This window comes from Sorghum bicolor, chromosome 3, assembly GCF_000003195.3.
Source record: "Sorghum bicolor cultivar BTx623 chromosome 3, Sorghum_bicolor_NCBIv3, whole genome shotgun sequence".
In the NCBI taxonomy this organism is placed as follows: domain Eukaryota; kingdom Viridiplantae; phylum Streptophyta; class Magnoliopsida; order Poales; family Poaceae; genus Sorghum; species Sorghum bicolor.
Window position 1 is genome coordinate 61,117,927 of NC_012872.2, and position 17,849 is coordinate 61,135,775.

The window sequence follows — 17,849 nt, forward strand, 5'->3', positions numbered from 1 at the left end:
CGTCTATATTTAATGTTTCATGTATGTGCCATAAGATTCAATGTGATGAGAAATCTTGAAAATTTTTTGGTTTCCAGGGTGAACTAAACGGCCTGAATCCTGAACACAAAGCACCATGGCTGGTTTTCTCATGTGAGCTTCAGCAGAACGAATACGATGCACCAGTGTGAGACCGTGAAGGTGTACTTCCGAGTGCTCCTGTGCTCGTAAACGATAGCCGGGAGAGTTCACGCAAACGCAATGCAGACTGCGCTGCCAATGTCGCGTCGGCCTTCACTCCGCGTGGCTCCGACGGTGCGCAAATGGGCTCACGCCGGTCGCACTCGTTTCCGCGGGGGCGCGACGCCCCGCGCGGCCGCGCCCTCCTCCCGCACACGCCCATTAATCCCTCACGCACCGGGCCGTTGCACCATCAACTCCGTCCCCTCCGCGCCATTACTGCTACACACACGGATACACCTGCACCTACGAGCCCTGCGCCGAGGCCGAGCCGCTCCCCGCGCCCACGCTTCCTGCACTCGGCGCTTCCCCTGCCTCGGCCTCGAGCATTGCAATGGTTGCTTTGCGCGTGCTCCTCTTGACACTGGCGATCGCCTCCGCCTCCGCCTCCGCCCCTGCCCCGAGCCCCGACGCCGTCGCGCTGCTCGCATTCAAGTCGGTGTGCTCCGACCGCGCCGCGGCGCTCGGCTCATGGACGGAGTCCTCCGACCCCTGTGCCGCCAAGTGGCGCGGCGTCACCTGCCAGCGGCCGTCGTCGTCGTCGTCGCTCACCTCCCCGCTCCGCGTGCGTCGCGTCGTCCTCGAAGGCCTCCGGCTCGGCGGGCACGCCGCGGCGCTGGAGCTGCTCGCGGACCTCCCCGTTCTCTCGTCCCTTAGCCTCAAGAACAACACCTTCACGGGCGCGCTCCACGCCGTCGACTTCTCCCGCCTAGCGCCGCACCTCAAGCTTCTCTACCTCTCCGGCAATGGCTTCTCCGGCCGGTTCCCCGAGTCCGTGCTGCGCCTTCGCCACCTGCGCCGTCTCGACCTTTCGGGGAACCACCTCGCGGGCCCGATCCCGCCGGAGATCGGGCACTGCCTCCGTGCTCTCCTCACGCTGAACATCCAGCGGAATTCGTTCGTCGGGTTCGTGCCGGACTCGCTGGACGCAATGCCCATGCTCGCGGAGCTCAACGTCTCCGGCAACCACCTCGAGGGGCGGATCCCGAACCGCCTCGCGGCTGCCTTCCCCGCGTCGTCGTTCGACGGGAATCCGGGGCTCTGTGGCGCGCCGCTGGCCCGCCGGTGCAATGAACCGCAGCAGATCGTGTACAACGACGGCGGCGGCGAGGCGTCGAACAACGGATCGATGACGACGGGGAGGGGGAATAAGATCCATGACCGGTGGATGGTCGTGATGATCATGTCAGCGGTGGGCGCGGCGGTCGCGTCGTTGGTCGCGGCGGCACTGTGCGCCGTGCTTCTACTGAAGAACAGGAAGCCGGCGAGACGGCCGCGCGCCGGCTCTACGTCCGGCAACTCGACGGTGGCGCGGGAGGAGACGGTGCGCTTCGACGGGTGCTGCGTGGAGTTCGACGTGGCCACGCTCATGCAGGGCGCCGCAGAGATGCTGGGGAAAGGCGCAACGGCGACGACGTACCGTGTGGTCATGGGAGGCAACGTCGTGGACGCGAGCGACGCCGGCGGCGTCGACGAGGCCCACGGAGAGGTGGTGGTGGTGAAGAGGATGAGGAGGAGGGACGGCACGTCGAGGGAGGACGAGAGGCGGCGGAGGGAGCTGGCCAGGGAGATGGGCACGTGGCGGCACGCCAACGTCGTCGGCCTGCGCGCGTTCTACGCGTCCACGGAGGAGCTGCTCCTCGTCTTCGACTACATGCCCACCGGCAGCCTCCATAGCCTCTTGCACGGTGAGCTGCGCGCCTCATTTCTCGTCGCACGTATATATAATTCGGACGTGTGAGCGGTCCAGGGGATGTCTTCTGACGTGTGCACAAAATTGGCGCTCTTCTGGACTGGGCAGAGAACCGTGGCCCGGCAAGAGTACCTCTGGGCTGGCAGACCAGGCTGAAGCTGGCGCAGGACGCGGCGCACGGCCTCGCCTACCTCCACGGCGTGTCTGGCGGCAATCTCTCCCACCGGCACCTCACTTCCTCGAACATCCTCATCGACGGCAGCGGCAACGCGCGCGTCTCCGACTTCGCCCTCCTCCAGCTGCTCGCGCCGGCGCCGACTGGGGAGGCCCTGCAGAAGCAGGACGTGCACGGCTTCGGCGTCATCCTGCTGGAGCTCCTCACAGGGCGCCAGTCAACCGAGGGGGACGGCAGCGCGGACCTGCCGCGGTGGGCGCGGACCGTGGTGCGGGAGGAGCGGACGTGCGAGGTGTTCGACGTGGAGCTGCCGCGGAGCAAGGGCGCCGAGGACGAGATGGTGGCGCTCCTGCAGGTGGCGCTGCTCTGCGTCGCCGACAACCCGAGGGAGCGGCCCAGGATGGCTGTGGTGGCCAAGATGATCGAGGACATCAGGGACAGGGGGAGCAAGCGGAGCAACAACAAGTGCTCCGCGTCTCCGTCGCAAGCGGGGCACTCGTACGAGTCCTCTCCCAGCGTGTCCGAGGACACCACCAGGTCTACTCCTGCCTCAAGCTCTTGACGCGGCGGAGTCGATCTTCTGGTGAGTAACAGCATAGCGTTGTTGACCTATGTCGTGAGAAAAAAAGAAACATTGTACAATCAGGGTAGTGATGAGCACTAGAACAGCGTGGAAACGCCGTTTGCATCAAGCAGGTGTTGTAGCATCGATTTGTGTAATTTAGATCCTCCATTATCTTATGGAAATCTAAAAAAAAAAGCAAATGGGCTCTGTTAGCTTCACATGCTATTACTGCCGGGTGTCGGTCAGTTGTCTTTCGTTAACTGTATCCGCTTACTGCAGATTTTATTAGAGGAGAGGAATAACAAATAAAAAAGAAACATGAGAATTGAAGCACCAACAAGTTCTCCTAAAGCGACCTCTTCTACAGAAATAATAACATAAGAAAAAAAAAGGAGAAAGTGGCCACATGTACTTCTCTCTATTCTAAATTCTAAAATATTTTTTTCTACATATATTATTTTACTATATATCAAGACATAATGTACATTTATATATAGTAAAAATTAATTTAGAAAAACCAAAATATCTAGTTTGAAATACAGAAAGTACCAAACATAACGAAAAAAATTACTAAACCTAACGTCACTGCTATTGTTTCCTAAAGATAGGTTAGGAATTTAGGTATTTTTATGTTTGATTTCATTTAGAAAAATCATAGTAAATTTGTGATGACAAATATGTACACTTTATGAACCGACACTACTAGCAAAAACATAGATGACAGATATGGGGGCTGTTTAGTTGCTAGCCAATCATAGCGTTGTCGCTTCACCTCACGTGCTAGCTGCCACTCCACCTCGCGTGCTAGGCATGGCGGTGCAGGGTGGTCGGTGGATCCGAGCCTCTCCCGAGTATCGACTTCTAAGCGAGGCGAGGTGGTAATCATACAACGTATGGACTACACCAAGGGTCCATCAGCATTATCCACGTCGGAGCTAAAGATATTTTTTCGCAAACAGAGTTTACAACTCGTATTTCATTAAGATGAAAGGAGTTTTTAAGTTACAACCGACAGTTAGACCTGCTACAAAACTCATTTGCGAGAGGCAAGCAAGATCATTAGCAAGGCTAACAATCCAAGATAAAAAGAACAAAGGCTACTAAACGGCAGACGAATGCGCGACTGAGCCGGTGACCCAAGGAGCGCCCAAAAGTAGAATAAGGATGTAAAACCCGCTTCAATCCATTGCGCCCCCTCGCCAAGGATGCGTCCTGCGCCGACAACTGAAGTAGACACCTCATCTCTGTCTGCACGTTTCTTTCCTTTCAGACCTTTGACAAACATTTCGACGACAACCTAACTACTTTCAATGTCGAAGCACTAGACGCGCCCTTCTCAGCTATTAGAAAGGGCTTGTCCAGGCAACTACGAAAATGCAAGGCCACCTCCTAAGTTGTACCACTGCGTGGATAATGGTTGTTTTCTTTTATGTAATATTAAAACAAGAAGTCTATTGCTAGGTTGGTCCAGCTACGGCCGTGTATACCTGGGCAACGGGCCGGTCCGGCCCGACACGTCACGTTGCCTAACCGGCTGAGGGGGCACGTCGTGCCCTGCGGGCCGTGCCTTACCGGCTTGCGTGCCTGACCTCCGGCCCAGGCACAGGCCCGTGGGCCTTTTTGCGCACCGGGTTGACCCGTCGGGCACGGCAAAAATGGAGGGTCGGGCCAACCCATAGCCCGTTAAACAGATAACATATCAATAAACACAGATTTAAAAAGCAGATTTCAAACATATTCATCAGTATAAAGAACACATTCAAATACAGATGACAGATGTAGAGAATAGATTCAGATATCAAAATGAGCTGTTTTGTGCAATGTTGTTTTGGTGCGAGCCGATACTAGACCTGTCGTTATTTGACGTGCCGGGCCGGGCTGGCCTGCATCCCCGTGCCATGCCAGCCCGGGTCATTTGAGCTACGGGCCGGGCTGGGCTAGGGCCGAGCCAAAATGATGGGTTTTGGGCCGTGCTCACGGGCTCGGGCTGCATGTCCAAGTATACAACCGTGTCACATCGACCTCCTTCGGCGCTGGATAGAAACATGTTGTACATTTGTTTAAACTCTTCTACTTAATACAATACAATAATAAATAAATCTTTTATATATTTGAGGAAAAAACTTACGTGCTAGCCGCCATGGGGGAGCGCAACCACTCCGGTTCTCACACAGTGGGTACTCCCTCTCTCTTTCTCTCTCAAAGTTGCAGCTTCTAGAGTTGTCTTAAGTCAAACTTTTAAAACTTTAACCAAATATATAGAAAAAACGTTAAAATTTATAATACCAAATTAACATCATTAGATTTATCATTGAATATATTTTCATAAGATACTCATTTTATGTCATAGATATTGATGTTTTTTTCTATAAAGTTGGTCAAAATTAAACAAGTTTGTTTGACATGAATTCTAGAAATTGAAGCTTGGAGGGAGTATATACATGCATGACAGTATGGTTATATATGAAAGGTGTAGAAAATGGTATGGATAAAGGAGAGACGGAATTATAAAGACAGTTCTCTAAGTAATATATGGAAGGTGTAGAAATGGCATGCATAGAGGAGAGATGAAATTGTAGAGACAGTTCTCCGAGTAGTTTTGCAACCACATATGTTTAAATTTAAAAATTTATAATGACGTGGATAAATAAAAAACCATATATGTTTAAATTTAAAAATTTATAATGACGTGGATAAATAAAAATGGTCTCCAACTAAACTAGGTCTTGTTTACTTCTAAATTTTTTTATAAAAGTAGCACTTTCGTTTGTATTTAATAAATATTGTTTAATTATAGACTAACTAGGCTTAAATCTATAATTAGTTATTTCTTTTATCTATATTTAATTTTCTATACATGTACGACAAGATTCGATATGATGGGAAATGTGAAAAATTTTGTAAAATATTTTGGTAAGTAAAGACCGCTGAATGATTGGATGAGAGAAAAGAAAACGGTGGAGTGAATGATTGGATGAGAGAAAAGAAAACGCGACCGGGTAGCCTGCTCTGCCAATTCCGGCATTCCAGCCTATCCCCAGTTCCCCCACCGCTCCGGCCTCCGGCCGACGGCTGGCGTAACGTGACGATCCTGTCCGGTCGCCCCAACAACCCGCGAACGGAGAGGACGACGCCTTGTGCTCCCGGTCGATCGATGGTTCACCGCCGGCTCTGGGGCCCATGGACTCCTTCCGCTCCTCGAATTCTCTAGTACGCTCGCGGCACCGGACCCCTATCGCCACCTTGGATCCGGTCTCACCATTTCTCATTTCGGCCTGATCCGGTGTTGATTTACAGGCGTCGAGGAGCTCCCTGACGCTGGGGGAGTTAGCCTGCGCGGCGCTGTTCCCGGTGCTCGCCGTGGTCGATGCGGTCCTGCACGCGGCCTTGCGGTGCTTCCAGAAGACCTCGCCCAGTCTGCTGCCTGTGCTCGACATATGCGCGCGCCACCGAGCCGGCAGACGCCTCACCTTCCGTGAGCTAGCCGAGCTCGCTGACGAGTCCCGCTGCTGTAAGTATGCAGCTGCCTGTTCGGCTTTTGTGTTCTCTTCCGTCTGCTGTTGTGGCCTGAGATGTTTTTCCGCGTGTGGCTGCTGGGAGTTTCGGTGAACGAGGTGGAGGCGCTGTACGAGCTGTACAAGAAGATCAGCTGCTCCATCGTCGACGACGGTCTGATCCATAAGGTTTTTGAAAATGTTTATCCCTACACTTTATTTCTTTTGTGGTCGGGTTGGCCAGACATGCGCTTGTGTTTAAACTTTTCGACCCGGTTAGGCGGTTGAGCTTTTTTATATTCCTGTGACAATTCACAATTAAACACTTTTTTGTGAAGTTCCTCGAAATTTAGCGAGGTTCGTGCGTTCCAAACAGATGTGGAATTGGGACTCACTTTGATTGTAAAGGTTCTCCTTGTGTTTTCAGGAGGAGCTGCAGTTGGCATTATTCAAGACACCATCTGGGAAAAATCTTTTTCTAGATAGAGTAAGTGCCAAAGCTTGCTGTCTCAAATAGAAATGAAAAGAAATAAAGAAAAATAAAATGACTAAGATGAAAATATCTGCACAAACCTCTTGGTTCAATGTTCTTTGACCTTTTTGGCTGCTCAAATATGACATGACATGTTCTTTTTCTGGATCTATCTCAAATGCTGTACTATAGAATCTTCCAAAGGAGCTGGGATTTTGCTGCTTGAAAAGATGCCATTCATGACTTGCTTCCCAATTTCATCTTTTTTTAAGCAAAATTAAGCTTCATGCAGTATGGGTGGAACCACATTGCATAAACTTGTGAAGTTATGCTGATGTTGAGACATCACAAACTAACCGTATCATTACCTGTTAGGTTGCCCCATGCTATAATGCCAAAATCCCAAGAAAAACAGAAAAAAAAAATACTGTAAGATACCTTAGTATTAGACTCTGAAATTTTCCTGCATTCCAAGTAGGTCCACTAATTTGAGTCTTTCCTTTCTCCTGTTCCTCTAGGTTTTTGATCTTTTTGATGAAAAAAAAAATTCTGTTATTGAATTTGAAGAGTTTGTCCATGCAATAAGTGTGTTTCATCCAAATGCTCCTCTTGAAGACAAAATTGATTGTAAGTATGATCAACCTGATCGATAATCCTTGACATGCTAAGTTATGTCTGCCACTAAGTTTTGTTCCACACTTCAGTTTCCTTCAGATTGTATGACTTGAGGCAAACTGGTTTCATCGAGCGTGAAGAGGTGTGTATAGATTTAGTGCATAATCTGAACAAATTCTCTTCAGCGATTTGTATATCTGTGTCAACATTTTGTATTCAACTATTTGAGACTTCTGCATGTGCATTGCCACTATCAGTCTCTCTGTTCCTAAATGTTTGGAGAGAACCAATGTTCCTTTGCAGATGAGCACTGGTTATTTACAGTGCACACCTCATCTTAAAATGATTTTCATGTTGAAACCCTCAGAAGTATCAGAACAAGCTTAATCACAATGTTTCTATTTTGTTGTCCTTTTTAGTAAGAATCGCAAGGTTTTGGTCTTTTCAGCACCCAAAATATCTGCTTGGTTAGTCGCAACTTGTGTAGTTACTTCATAAAAAAAATGTATGAACTTCTATTATTCTTAATTGAGCGGTAGAGCTCCTGCCTTTTCGTTAAAAAAAATGTAAAAATAAGTAGGCTTGGGATTACTAATTCAAGGAGCAATATGGACATGCTCTTGATTTACAGCTTACAAAGATTACAGTCTTGAATAGAAATAGTGTTGACAACAGTGAAATATAGTTAAGCTTGTCCTTGGTAATGGAGCTTTTCAGTAGACATTACAAGTCCCCCGCAGCTTGAGTTTTTTTAGGAGACATTACAAGTCTATGACATGACGTAGCCTAATTCTTGAAGTATCAAACCAATACATGCTATTTCCCTCAGGTGAAACAAATGGTAGTTGCTACTCTGATGGAGTCACAGTTTGAGCTGTCTGACGATCTCGTGGAAACCATAATAGACAAGGTACCATAATCGCTGTGTTCCCCCTCGAGCCCTCTTCTGTTTCTGCACTAAGTAGAAGGCTGTTTCTGCACTAAGTAGAAGGCATCTCTGATCGAGGTATGCGTGTTGTATCCTTCTGCAGACATTTGAGGACGCTGATACTGATAAGGACAACAGGATTAGCAGAGAGGAGTGGAGAGCTTTTGTATTGCTGCACCCTTCTGTTATAAAGAAGATGACACTGCCACACTTGAAGTATGGATACTAGTTGTACTTCGTGCATTTCATCAGCTTGTCTTCTTTACTGGCCTATGAAATGCTAGTTCATCATTTGCCTTGTGAACGATTGCAAATTTGCTATCTACTTCTGAATGTCTGCCCGTAATACTACATTGCAATGGTAACTTGGTAAAGTGACGAACGTGCTTATTCAACTTGTTTTCCTTCTCAGGGACACGACCGCGGCTTTCCCCAGCTTCGTTTTCAATACACAAGTCGAAGACTAGGGCGATGGACAGTTGATTGTACAGTGGGTTTGTGGCAACAGAAGATGGAGATGAACAGTCGGCAAAGAAAGAAACGGGAGCTCTGAAAACGTATGCTGCTCTTGATAGCAGCAGCGTGGTGCTCCGCTGGCCTGCCCCGTCTTCAGTCCAGACAGATTGATGCGCAAGCAAAGCTGCTTCTCCCAAGAGTCAGCTTCATATTCAATCACGTATTGGCAATGTTGTGACTTGAGTAAATCTTACAGCGACTTCTAGAGGCATTCCATTTATTGGATAGGGGTACAATCGTACATAATTTTTTTTCTCTCAACTTGCAGTCGCGTATTGTTTAGTGCTCCAGTATTTTATCAAGGCAAGAAGTACTTTCAGTTGCCGTCAGTTCTTTTCGGTTAATGAACAGCGTTTTTTCTTTTACAATAAGGCCTTGTTTAGTTTAAAAAAATTTCAAGATTTTCCGTCACATCGAATCTTGCGGCACATGCATGAAGTATTAAATTTAGACGAAAACAAAAACTAATTACACAGTTTGCTTGTAAATCACGAGATGAATTTGTTGGATCCTAATTAGTCTATGATTGGACAATATTTGCTACAAACGAACGAAAGTGCCACAGTACCTGGAATTCAAAATTTTTGCCAACTAAACAAGGCCTAAATCAGGGTAAGTCAAATTTGAGTGACATGATCAGCAAAGTATCTTCCGTTCTATCTTTTTTTTTCCCCTAGGGAACCGTTTAATCGTTCTCATGTTGCGCTTTCGAGTTTCGACGCTGCTTTTGTCAATTTCACACCGACATATTCATGGTGCCATTTGCCCATTTGAGCGTTGACAGTTTCTTCCTCTTTTCCTCACCACCACCACCGGCCGCGGTTGTCTTGTCCCTGGGCCCGTGTGCGTGCTACCGGCTACGGGGAAAGCAAATGTGGGAGTAAAAGCAAACAGTCCACGGAGGCAGAAAAGAAAGCGGGCCGACGCCTGCCACCTGCGTGTGCGCTACCATTTGTGGGTGCTGCCCATCCGGTCCGGTCCAGGTGCATGCACATTTCCCTCCTCGGCTCCTCCCCACATCACAATCACCACCGCGCCTCCCCCACTCTCTTTCCCCGCAGCAAGTGCAAGGCCAGCGACACGGCGAGTCATCTTCTTCCTGCCCAATACGGCGAGCGGCGGCGCCCCGACCAGGGGTCAGCACCGGCCACTGGACAGCACAGCGCGCCGATCCAGTTCCTGCGGTGAGTTATCATGTTTCTGCACCCCTCCCGGCTTCGTTTCGCCGCGTCGTGTTGTATCGGGGCTGCTCGGTAGTGGATTTGGGATTGAGTTCGTGAGCGCTGGTTTGTGATCGGCGGAGATGGGAGACCGTGGGAGTTGTTGTCGAAGCGCAACCAGCTGTGCGATTCACTTCTGTTTACTGTTTGGTTTCCAACCAAATCCGATTAGCTTACATGGAACCAGACGGAGCAGGAGCCAGGAGGGATACATCATCCGGCCATACGCCTGAAAATGGACTTGATACTAAACTACCAGTTACACTGAGCGCGATTAGCACACCCCAGACCCAGCTACATAGAAATGGATTTCCTGTACTGTTCAGTGTTCACTCCCCGGCAACGCCCCTGCCCCTTCAGTTCTTATCTTTTTTTAAACGAATCTCGGCTTTTCATTTCGCCATTTCGTTGAACTGCTGGAAGACACGCTGATGTACACTAGATTTGGATTGGAGAGAGGAGAAGCAGCAGCTTTTGGACGTGCAAATGTGCCTATGTTTCAAACATAGGAGTATAATCAGTTGCCATTTCTTACTAATTCGTAACTATCTCTTTCAACTGATTGTATTCAAGAGACCCCTTAATATGTTAAACAAGAATAAGGTGCATTAAAGAATGTTGGAAGTCTGTAAAATCTTTTACCAATATATGGTGCTGACAAGAACGTAATGATAGCTTTCCAATTTGTGCATGGGTGCCTCCTCAGATATAGCAAAATTAACGCCTGGTCCAACTGTGCCCAAAGTAAAAATGGTGGACATGCTAATTTATTTTTAGGTGGCTTGTGTCCGGAGAAGTGAGCAGCAACTATACTTGAGAAATTTGTATTAGTGGTACAGATATTGACATGGTTCAGGACCCATTGCTTGTACTTTTTTGTCCACATGCGATGTATTACATAGTGATATTGCCATATGAGATTGCAAAAGTAGTGTACTAAACTAGGGGCACCTTTTTAATTCTTCACCAGTTGTTTTAATCTTGAAGTTTGAGAACCTAACTCAATAGCTCCTTTCCTGTAAAGGTTGAGAAACTACGAGATTGAAGCTAGAGTGCTAGACGATGTTTTTAGTTTCTTCAAGTACAAGGAACATTAATATCACCTAAAGTACTTTCCTCAATGGAGCTTGAAGCTGATTTTGCTGATGAAGATGTCAGTTCAAATAATGGATTACAAGGTCTGTGGTCACTTGACGAGATAGATCCAAAGAGAGCAAGGTTCCCGTGCTGCATTGTCTGGACTCCTCTTCCTGTAGTTTCATGGCTTGCTCCTTACATAGGGCATGTTGGAATCTGTCAGGAGGATGGGGCTATCTTGGATTTTGCTGGTTCAAATTTGGTGAGCATGGATAATTTTGCTTATGGTTCAGTTGCCAGATACCTCCAGCTTGACAGAAAGAAGGTTAGGATGATTCAAAATAATTTCATTTCTGGACTATGCAATTCAACATAGATGCTCATCTTGTACTTTATTTTATCTAAATCACTACTAAGATGTCAACAGGTTTTGGGTCCATGGAACTTAAAATAAATCCAGATTTTACTTTCCAGGAGTAGAAAGCATAATAATTCTATAGTTCTGAGTAGCATGCTTGCCTGCCAACGTGTCACAATCGTAGTATTTTGTTTTATCTGATAATTCCAGCTTCCAGTGTCATCAATTTCTGAATTTATTTTAGGCTGCATGAAATCAACGCACCTTTGTTCTCATTTAATTTCAATACATGATCCGTAAACAGTTGAAATTTTCCAATATTATTCCATTTTTTAGTATATTTTCAGCAGTAAAGTATTTCATAACTCGTAAAAAGTTGAGCCCATAAATGTGATGTTTCATTTAATATATGATCTGGAAACTGGTCCTGTGATTGTTCTAGCTAGTAGCTAGCTATCACAGGAAAAGCAGGACCAGAACAGAGCCAAACAGATTGGTTCACCAATATTGGGAGGTCTTGATCAATTTTTGTTTTTTGGTTTCCATATATTCCATATATTCTTCTTCTTGGGAACTTGCAGGTTTCCTATTTCAGTAGAGGTGTTCCTGTTTTAATAGAGATGACACTTTAAAGTTTAATACTGAAGTTTCATATATTGTTTCATAATATTGTCTCATTTGATTTTTTTGGGGGTAAAAACTTATGTTGTTGTCACTGGGCAGACTCTTTCCTGTAGTTCTTTTCAACTTGTTAATTTCCTCTTGATTAACTCTTTGTTCCTTTCGTGTCCAGTGCTGCCTTCCTGTTAATCTTGCAGCACATGTATGCAAGCAGTCCTACAATCATTCAGAAGTTGGAGCAGCGATATCATGGGATGATGCTCTGCAATCGGGCATGAGACGCTTCCAGCACAAGTACTACAATTTGTTCACCTGCAATTGCCACTCGTTTGTGGCAAACTGCCTGAACCGGCTTGCCTACAATGGCTCTGTGGAGTGGAATGTTTTGAATGTGGCTGCTCTTGTTTGGTTTCATGGCCAATGGGTGGACAAAATGTCTTTCCTTCGGTCTTTCTTACCTTTCCTAACTGTGACATGCATCGGTATTTTAATGGCTGGCTGGTCTTTCCTAGTAGGGATGGCAGCATTCTCTGTTCTTTTGATTGGATGGTTTGTTTTTACAGTATACTGCGTTAAGGGTTTGATATGTTGACTGGAAAAGAATGATTAGTGCATTACATTCTACAAATTAGTGCATTGCAGTCTACAAATTATGGATGTAATCGTCGTGCTAGATTCAATTAAATAAGTGGTGTCCTCAGCCTCAGTGATTCAGAAACCTGTGCAAGTTCATCAATTTATTTTGACGTATGGAGACGGTCTTGAGGTAATTTAGTTCATGGCATGTTAATACTTTTGTCTTGATTGGCCTCACAATCTTGTTTCTGCAATTGCATGGCGTCTCGTAACAACAAAGATACGCACTCTCGTGAAATGTCACAGTCTGTACTCATCATTGTAGTAGTATACTAGTATGTGAGACCGAAGCACATATTTATTTCACCCTTGCTCATTCCTGAGTTCCTTGGGTATTGGCTGGTAGTAGCTGGAGAGTTGCTACCAGAGCCAGAGTATCAGTAAAGCCTTCAGCTGAACTGTCAACTAGACGCTAGATTTGCAATTTTGTGTTAGATTCGCAATTTCGTGAAACTAGCATCCATATCTACAATTATTTTATAAAATACTATTATTTTTTTTAAAAAAATATCAATTCTAGAGAGCTTTAGTAAAGACGGTCGCTACAACCTACATGAATCTGTTTATCCAAAAAAAAAACATGAATCTGACCGCCTCTATAAATAGTCTGTGCAGCAGTGTTGCTTCCTTTTCCTATGGTTGCATTGCTCACGGAAACATGCACGTGCGCTGCCTGCCTCAGCTCACCAATCATCAAGTCCAGGCGATCTGGGCCAAGCAACTTGCTTCTTCTTGTTTTCCCCTTTATTTGTTTCTTGATAGCACTACAAATATACATGCACACTAGAAAAACTGTTGAATAAAATCTCATCAAACACTAGGATCAACAGAGAGGAAGGAGGGACAAACCTTGCAAAATACACTATTTAATTTACCCTATTTTCTTTCTTGAGCATACAGCATACATTGGGTCAGTTCGTCCTGGATTAGGAGATATATCAACTGCCTGCAGAAATTAAAGAAAAAACATTTGATCATGGGATTGATTTGAGCACATTAATTAAAGAACACTATAAATGTATACAGGGGTAGCTGGATTTTGATTCCAACGCACTGCAAATATCTATAAGGCTATTAACTTGATAGGTAGAAACGCGTTCATGCAAACAAAGGAGAAAATAAACAAAAGTATCATTTTGGAATCCACCAAGGTTGTAAATAGCACAGCAATAGCAAAGCTATAGCCTTTTAGGATGCCTAAAGTTATATATGATATTGTCAATTACTGAACACTGATATTTGCTTAGTTGTGACTTTTTTACCCTCGCTAAACTTGACCATTAAATTTTGCTTTCATTAATAATTTAATGGACGAATGTATGACTGTTGAATTGTTAGATTGTTTAATGTTGAAGAATGTGAATACTGATTATAGCCGTGAGTATGTTGATTGATTGAATGATTCTTAAGTAATGGACCAGGAGACGTGTTTTCTTAGAGCCCTGAATGTGTTTGAGTATTTGCGTTCATGAATTTTCCTTTCCTTGTTTTTGTGCATACCTAATAGAAAATTTCATTTTTTTTTTGTTAAAACTGCTAAAAAAAATTATCGCTATATCCCTAGTAGCTTTTTTATAGCTTCTAAAGGAGACCTTATTAGCTTGCGATTAAAAATCTTGGAAGCCCTTGTTCTTCTTTATCCTTTTTAGGCAATGCACCAACTATTGAACAGTACATACCTGAGGAGGTTCAAAACCTCCAGCATAATGGAAGTAAGCGCCAACTATCCAGGCATGATCGACATCACCAGTTGATGTCCATATAGATATAGCTTTTGTCCAAAAGCACCGATTTGAAAAGCTACATCCAAAGTTAGAACTAGAATTTAAGATCCTTACCACCAAAATATGGTAATGCATGCTACGATATCCAGAAGTAGTTCTCGTCAATGGCATGTGTCATTCTGAACAGGATGTTACCTCATTATAGCAAGGCCGCTTGGCTTGAGTATTCGTCGCATCTCCTTAAAAACATCTATTGGTTTTGTCAGGTAATCTACACTAACCTACTAGCAAAGAAGTGCTACTATCAGATATTGTAAACAATCTTTGCGCTCCAATTCACAATGCTAATGAAGTGTACAACATATAATCTCTTCTTTTAACAAGAATACGATATAGAGGACACAGTACCACATTGGTGATAACATCGAAAGTGTTATCTTCGAAAGGAAGCTTTGGGTTCACATTGAGGTCTTGCACAACATACTCAGTTAATACCTATTGTCATAAAAGAACAACAAAAAAGCTATGTCAAATATAGGTTTAGCAAAGCAGCTCAAAGGAAGTACCACTTGGTGACTCATATTAGTTACAAAAGGCGCATCACTTATCTGTAATCATTTAAACTGGTCTATGTGTAAAGTTACAGACTAAACTCCAATATTGCTGCATATAAGATACGTTTTTGCAGTTTGTAAAATGAAAAATAAATCCTAGAGCTCAGGTTAACATTTAATTGATTGTAAGACAAAACAAAAATCAAAGGAAAAGTAACCATGCAAATTCTACTTGTTAATAGTTGTATTCTCACATGTAGTCATAGGAAGACTAATCTGTCAGCAGCTCTTTGTTCTTATCAGAGCAACTAAGGATTAAGTCCCTGTTTGGCATACAGGAGATTTGTGGATTTCTTCGACCTGGGTAGCTCTACAAAATCTTGGATCTGGAGCTGTAGGCACGTCGAGCGCATTTGTATGGCTCATTTCATTTATAATTTAGATTAAATATAGATATTTAAACTACTTTAGTTTAGTCTACAAACTGCAGGTTCACCATGGATCTCGGAGCTATAGCTGTGCCAAATGGAGTCATAACTTGCTGAAATAATCAAATAATCAATTGCCAATCTAACATCTCTTCTTACTCTCCATAAATTATGTGGCTGCTATCACCGGAAAATTTAAGTGAATAAATCGAGCATGATACCAAACAGCCACTTGAGCTATTCAGAATGTTGGTGAGTACTTCCATAATAGGAAGCTTTGCATGCATCATGTTTACAAAAAGTGCACTAATTTAGTCAGTACATAATACCGAGTTCTTTTTCAGTTCATCTTCATTCATACCCATCCCCACGATCTTCTCCTGTTTGTAACCGGGAGGATAATGGCTCACCTGCATAACTGTACATAAGAAACTTCATAGTAGTGGCACATAAGAACGAAAGTGGTGACTAGCAGAAATCCTACCCAGCTGCTGCACATGTCGAGAATGGTCGCCCCAGGAGTATTAATTGGAGGAAGAACTTCAGAGTAGTACTCTGTGAGAGCTCGGATTGCTTGGTCATCAATGTGAGTGACAAAACGTGGAACTGAGTAGAACAGAGTATCTGATGATCTGCCAAGTAATCAAAATGTATCGATCAACAAACCCCGTCTGCCCAATTTTTTTCAAGATTGTTGTTAATCACGGTAAAATCAATCTGCAGTGCTGAATTATTGCACAGGTTACAAGGTCAGTCAGACATATAGACTACTACTACTTGTGGCAGCTGCAAGGTCTGCTGAAGAGTAAAGAAGCTACTTACTCGTCGAAACGGCTGAAGTCCTCAGGCTTGAAAGGGAACTCGTCGGGCCACTCCACATTCTTCAGAATCTATAATATTTCTCCATTAACCAGGACCGAAAACAAAAAAAAAATAGTACAGCTTTGTAGCAATATTTTCGAAAAAAAGTAGCGCCTAAAAACCTGCTCGACTGGGGAAACCCCCTGCCTCGGCCGCGCTCCGGCAACGAAAGAGCGGGACGAGGTGCCGCCGGAGGCCATGCGGGTGACCTGGTCGATGAAGGTGGCGCCGAGGCCGAGGAAGACGCGCCGCGGCTGCGCGGCCCGCGGTGGGACTGGCGCGCCGCGCGAGCGGGAGAAGGCGGCGCAGGCACGAAGCGCTGTCGGCTGCTGCGGCCTTGTCAGGCCGAGGAGGAGGAGATGCGACCGTGGCGCGATGGTGGCCATCGGCTCCTGTCGAGACGAACGCGGCCGTGGCGCGGTGCCGGTGCCGGTGCCGGTGCCCGGTGGGTCGGTGAGGGAGTAGCGCGACGCGAGGCCACCGAGTGCCATGTACTCATGTCCGAGCGCCGGCCAAGGCCACGGCCCTCGGGGAGTCGTGGCGCCATGCGCGTCGCAGGAACGCAGATATATATATCTCGATTGGGATTGGGTTCGTTGCTACGTCGCACATATCGGGTCCTATTTCGCTGTCATGTGGGTCCACGATTGCAGTGACGGGGTACGTCAGCCAAGTCAGTTCATGAGGTGAATTTCAAATCAGTTTTTAAATTTCTTTCAACCAAAGCAATAGCAGCTACTTCCTCCATACATAAATAAATACACGTCTCGTTTCTCGAGAAGTCAAACATTTTTAAGTTTGATCAAATATATACTAAAATATACTAATATTTATTATACTCTCTCCGTATTCGAAATTTTTTACGTTTAGGACATGATTGTGGTAACCAAGTAGTGATTAAGGGGTATGTTTTTTCTCCTTTGCCATTATTAAATAGGTCTGCGGTTACATTCGTTTTGAGTAAGTCTTGTAGCTCAGACGGCTAGTGCATGGGGGTCTTGGCCTAAGGTCGGCAGTTTGAATCCATGCAGGCGCCTTTTTTTCATAGGATTTCTGCATGGCACGTTTGTGGCCGATTTGGCGGTGTTTTCACCTAGCACGCCGGCGTGTTTGGAGTGGACTACATGGTGCTTTTTTTCCCCTTTGCCCAGCACCGTGCACGCTCATTTTTTTTTTTTTTTGGGGCGTATGTCCATCTACCCCCTATTTAACTGACGTGCATGCAAGGGCCAACGCGAGAGCCAAGACCCAAGAGAGCGCGGCAACCAACGCTGCATGCAGGGAGTAATTTTAGCGGCCAGTTGCGCTCGCGGCCAGTTGAACAAGCGTGAGCGCAAGCGCTGGGGTAGTCCCGTCCATGCGAGCGGCTACGAGTGAAGGACGTCAGGACAGAACATCGGTTTTTACGAGTACGAAGTTAAAATATGTATCATTAAATTAGATTAAGCATAAAATGCAGATACAAGTATCGATATTATTTGATATATTTTTAGTTAAACCTAAAAAAGTTTGACTCCTCTAAAGCGGGATGTGTATTTATTTGTGGACGGAGGAAGTATGTAACACAAGACTAGGAGTATTTTTGTTGTTTGACAAGACTGTAGGGTTAGGGTTTCAAATAGGGGTTTGGAGAACTGAAGGTGTAAATTAGAGTAAAATTATTTTCAAATCGGCCAGTCAGCCACTGCAAGGA

At 45.5% G+C, this 17,849-nt stretch overlaps 4 protein-coding genes across 7 annotated transcripts; 3 read left to right on the forward strand and 1 right to left on the reverse strand.

Annotated features, from left to right (window-relative positions):
* LOC8059173 (probable leucine-rich repeat receptor-like protein kinase At1g68400) lies at positions 554-2,862 on the forward strand. Its single transcript, XM_021456296.1, has 2 exons — positions 554-1,907; positions 2,021-2,862. The coding sequence occupies exons 1-2, from the start codon at positions 554-556 to the stop codon at positions 2,647-2,649; spliced, it is 1,983 nt and encodes a 660-aa protein (XP_021311971.1). The 3' UTR covers positions 2,650-2,862.
* On the forward strand, positions 5,633-9,021 carry LOC110433675 (calcineurin B-like protein 10). 3 transcript variants are annotated; one of them, XM_021456185.1, is made up of 10 exons: positions 5,641-5,862; positions 5,950-6,163; positions 6,253-6,335; positions 6,574-6,633; positions 6,994-7,047; positions 7,137-7,245; positions 7,323-7,375; positions 8,063-8,143; positions 8,265-8,377; positions 8,574-9,021. In XM_021456185.1, exons 1-10 carry the CDS (start codon positions 5,833-5,835, stop codon positions 8,626-8,628), a joined length of 852 nt encoding a protein of 283 aa, XP_021311860.1. In that variant the 5' UTR covers positions 5,641-5,832; the 3' UTR covers positions 8,629-9,021. The 3 variants fall into 3 exon arrangements, with proteins under 3 accessions (XP_021311862.1, XP_021311860.1, XP_021311861.1); XM_021456186.1 differs by lacking the exon at positions 6,994-7,047 and having other exon boundaries at positions 5,644-5,862; XM_021456187.1 differs by lacking the exons at positions 8,063-8,143; positions 8,265-8,377 and having other exon boundaries at positions 5,633-5,862.
* LOC8059174 (protein REVERSION-TO-ETHYLENE SENSITIVITY1) lies at positions 9,614-12,703 on the forward strand. Its single transcript, XM_002456196.2, has 3 exons — positions 9,614-9,861; positions 10,922-11,299; positions 12,126-12,703. Exons 2-3 carry the CDS (start codon positions 11,018-11,020, stop codon positions 12,543-12,545), a joined length of 702 nt encoding a protein of 233 aa, XP_002456241.1. The 5' UTR covers positions 9,614-9,861; positions 10,922-11,017; the 3' UTR covers positions 12,546-12,703.
* On the reverse strand, positions 12,984-16,695 carry LOC8059175. 2 transcript variants are annotated; one of them, XM_002458345.2, is made up of 9 exons: positions 16,279-16,695; positions 16,118-16,185; positions 15,780-15,927; positions 15,625-15,705; positions 14,722-14,808; positions 14,509-14,594; positions 14,269-14,389; positions 13,439-13,535; positions 12,984-13,353 (listed from the first exon to the last, which is right to left on the reverse strand). In XM_002458345.2, the coding sequence occupies exons 1-8, from the start codon at positions 16,645-16,647 to the stop codon at positions 13,461-13,463; spliced, it is 1,035 nt and encodes a 344-aa protein (XP_002458390.1). In that variant the 5' UTR covers positions 16,648-16,695; the 3' UTR covers positions 12,984-13,353; positions 13,439-13,460. The 2 variants fall into 2 exon arrangements, with proteins under 2 accessions (XP_002458390.1, XP_021311859.1); XM_021456184.1 differs by having other exon boundaries at positions 12,984-13,372.